At 38.4% G+C, this 2,991-nt stretch overlaps 1 protein-coding gene across 1 annotated transcript in view; it reads right to left on the bottom strand.

Annotated features, from left to right (window-relative positions):
* Positions 1-950: 950 nt before the first annotated feature.
* Positions 951-2,991, bottom strand: part of LOC106874498 (uncharacterized) — a 9,188-nt gene continuing 7,147 nt past the window's right edge. Inside the window, exon 2 of the mRNA XM_014922243.1 lies at positions 951-1,346. Coding sequence (XP_014777729.1) covers positions 951-1,346 — 396 coding nt within the window. The remainder of the gene's footprint in view (positions 1,347-2,991) is intronic.

Below are 2,991 nucleotides of genomic sequence, written 5' to 3' on the forward strand. Positions count from 1 at the left end.
GGTAAGATCAGCTGTAATGGATATATAATACTGTACACTTTGGCTGATATATATATGTTCCATGCTTCAGCAACTCTGAGCGTGAAAAAATGTTTCTGAAAGTCATGGGAGCTGTGCTGTTTTCGGACTTTCTAGGCATGCCCATGTGTGTTAAACACATGGAGCTCAAAAAGGTGTTCAAAGTGGTTGTTGGCACAATGGTTAATAATTTTGTGGGTGTTTACCAAATCAGTTGCCAGACGTTGGAGCTTCAATGTATCTATGCCCAAGGAAGCAAGATATCCAGAGTATGGTAGATGCCTGATGGAAGGTATTTGCTTGGTTGCATGTCTCTGAACAGTTTCCAGGAGGTCAATGTCCTGAGCCAGGTAGGGGCTCCAGACTGGTGATGCAAATTCCAAGTGTAGCCACACCATAGCCATATACAGCCTTAAATAGATAATTGGAGATCAGCTGACAAAGGTTTTGCTGAGTGATGCCAAGACACCGTTGGCCTTCTTGACAATTTTAGAGATGTGCTTTGTCCAGCACAAATTGCTGACAGCAATGCCCAGGTCACGTTCACAAGAAGACTTCTTGATATTAATGTTGTGGAGAGAGTATGTGGATGCTGGGTTTTTCCTCCCAAAATGGATGGTGGTACACTTGTCCACAGCCAGCTTTAGTTATCAGTCCATGATCCATTGTTGCATTGTGTCCAGGTCTGACTGCAGGAAAGATCTATAGTGTTCAGGATATGTCCTTTTTATCTCAAGGTACAGCTTGATGTCATCTGCAAATTTCAGCACTGTGGCATTCTTTAAGTTGGCATTTATGTCATTAATGTATGCAATAAATAAAAGGGGACTAAGAACAGATCCCTGTAGTACACCAGATGACATCTCACAGGGTAAAGAATGTTACCCTAGAACCGTGACTACCTCTCTTTGGTTGAGAATGAAGGACTCTAACTAGTTAAAAAGATCATCTTTCACACCCATTGCAGAGAGTTTTGCTATAAGTCTTTTGTGTGACACAGAATTAAAAGCTTTAGCAAAGTCAAGGTAAACAACATCCACCCATGAGCCGCCGCCAGTAACCCAGGTGATGTCTTCAAGAAACTTGGTAAGTTGATCACAGCAGCTGGAGTTAGGGATAAATCCAAATTGTGAGGTCCGGATAGGGTTGTGAGAATTCCAGAAGTTCCAGAGTATTTCTCTGACACAGGATTCCATCAGTTTGGCAATGCAACTAGTAGGACCGACTGGATGATAGTTGACAGGCAACGTGCAGTCACCTTCTTTGAACAGAAGAATGACACTGGCAGTTTTCCACTGCTCCAGAGTAGCACCATTGTTAAGACAGAACTGAAAGAAGAGTGAAAGCTGGTGCAGAAGCAGGTACATAACACCATCAAGACCAGGAGAGACATAGTTGCGTTTATTCTTATGGTGACATCACAGCATTACAGGTGTAAATTCCATAGTTATTATGGAATTTGGTATCAGAGGTGGTGGAGATGGTACGTTTTGGTTTTCAATAGTAAAAATGCCTGCATAGCATTCAGCAATGAGTTCTGCACATTCTTTGGGATTGTCAGTAATCTGGCTTGTGTGGGGATTGTGATGAGGACCAACTGGAGATGAGGTCTCTGCTTTGAATGTACATATTTCCAGAATGCCTTACTGCCAGGGTTGGTTGCTATGGGCTGCTCAAATTCAAGCACAGCCTTTTTTGTCACCTGCTTGAGATGGTTGAATGATTTATTACACTTTTTCCTATTTATATCTGATTTATGCAGTTTGTATTCCTGTTTGAAAAAGATGGCTGTTTTGGTAATGCAAATAACTGTTGTGTGTTAGATAACAGTGTTTTGTGAATTGATATCAGAAGGTAACAACTGTAAAACTAAATTAAGGAAGACTTGAAAATAGGAATAAAATCAGATTCGAGAACATTTAGTTGCACTGATAAGAAAACAGTTTTGGGAGACACAGAGAGAAATGTAGTGTTGCTAACCAGTTCAATTAATAGTGGAAGAAGAGGAAGAATGGGAGGAGAATGCAAAGATGATGTGCAAAGGATTAGCATTTCAAAGCTTCATTGGATAATCAAGTACAAAAAAAAAAAAATGCATCTCAGTATGATCCTTCATTAGGCCCCACTTGCTAACTGCTAAAAGTGAACTATAGAAAATTATGTCAGGTTATCAGGAAGTTTGCAACCAATGTACTATTATTATATATTAGTATCAACAAGTCTTTCTTACTGCCAACAACACTAAAGTCACCGATTTCCTTGAACTGTGTGCCACCATTGAAACAAATTAGTAAATGGCATTCATCTTCACTGACGATCATGTACTCGCTTTTCTTTGCATTGGAAAACAGACTGGCCTTGGTTGTAGTGTTCTCAAAGGATGTTAACAAGCTTTGAGCATCACGCAGTTGATGGGCTTTGAAGGGAAGATCAACAGCATAGTCAAGGTCAGAGAAATACAGATTCTACTGATGTCTTGGTCACATAATATTGTAATATAATCAAGTTTATATTTTTAATGGGCAATATTTACATTAATATGTTTGTTTTTTGATAAAATCCGTTCAAAGAGTAAACCAGTAAAACCTACATAAAAGCCAACAGCTTACATGTGCACATGTGTATGTGTGTGTGTGCATGCATGCATGTGTGCATGTGTGCAAGTAAGCACTTAAGAGTGATTAAGAGGGAGAAAGGAGAATGCTCATTACTGACAGCTTAGAGGAAATATTGCTCAAGAAACCAACAATAGAATCAAACCCACAATCTCATGATTGTTAAGTGAGCTTTTTAACCACTTAATCAAGTTACACCCATACTCTCTATATGTATTGTGTGTATGTGCATGTGTGTATTTGTATGTATGTATGTGTATATATATCTATCTATATCTATCTATCTATCTATCTATCTATCTATCTATCTATATATATATATATATATATATATATATATATATATATATATATATAT

This window comes from Octopus bimaculoides, chromosome 5, assembly GCF_001194135.2.
Source record: "Octopus bimaculoides isolate UCB-OBI-ISO-001 chromosome 5, ASM119413v2, whole genome shotgun sequence".
Taxonomy (NCBI): Eukaryota; Metazoa; Mollusca; class Cephalopoda; order Octopoda; family Octopodidae; genus Octopus; species Octopus bimaculoides.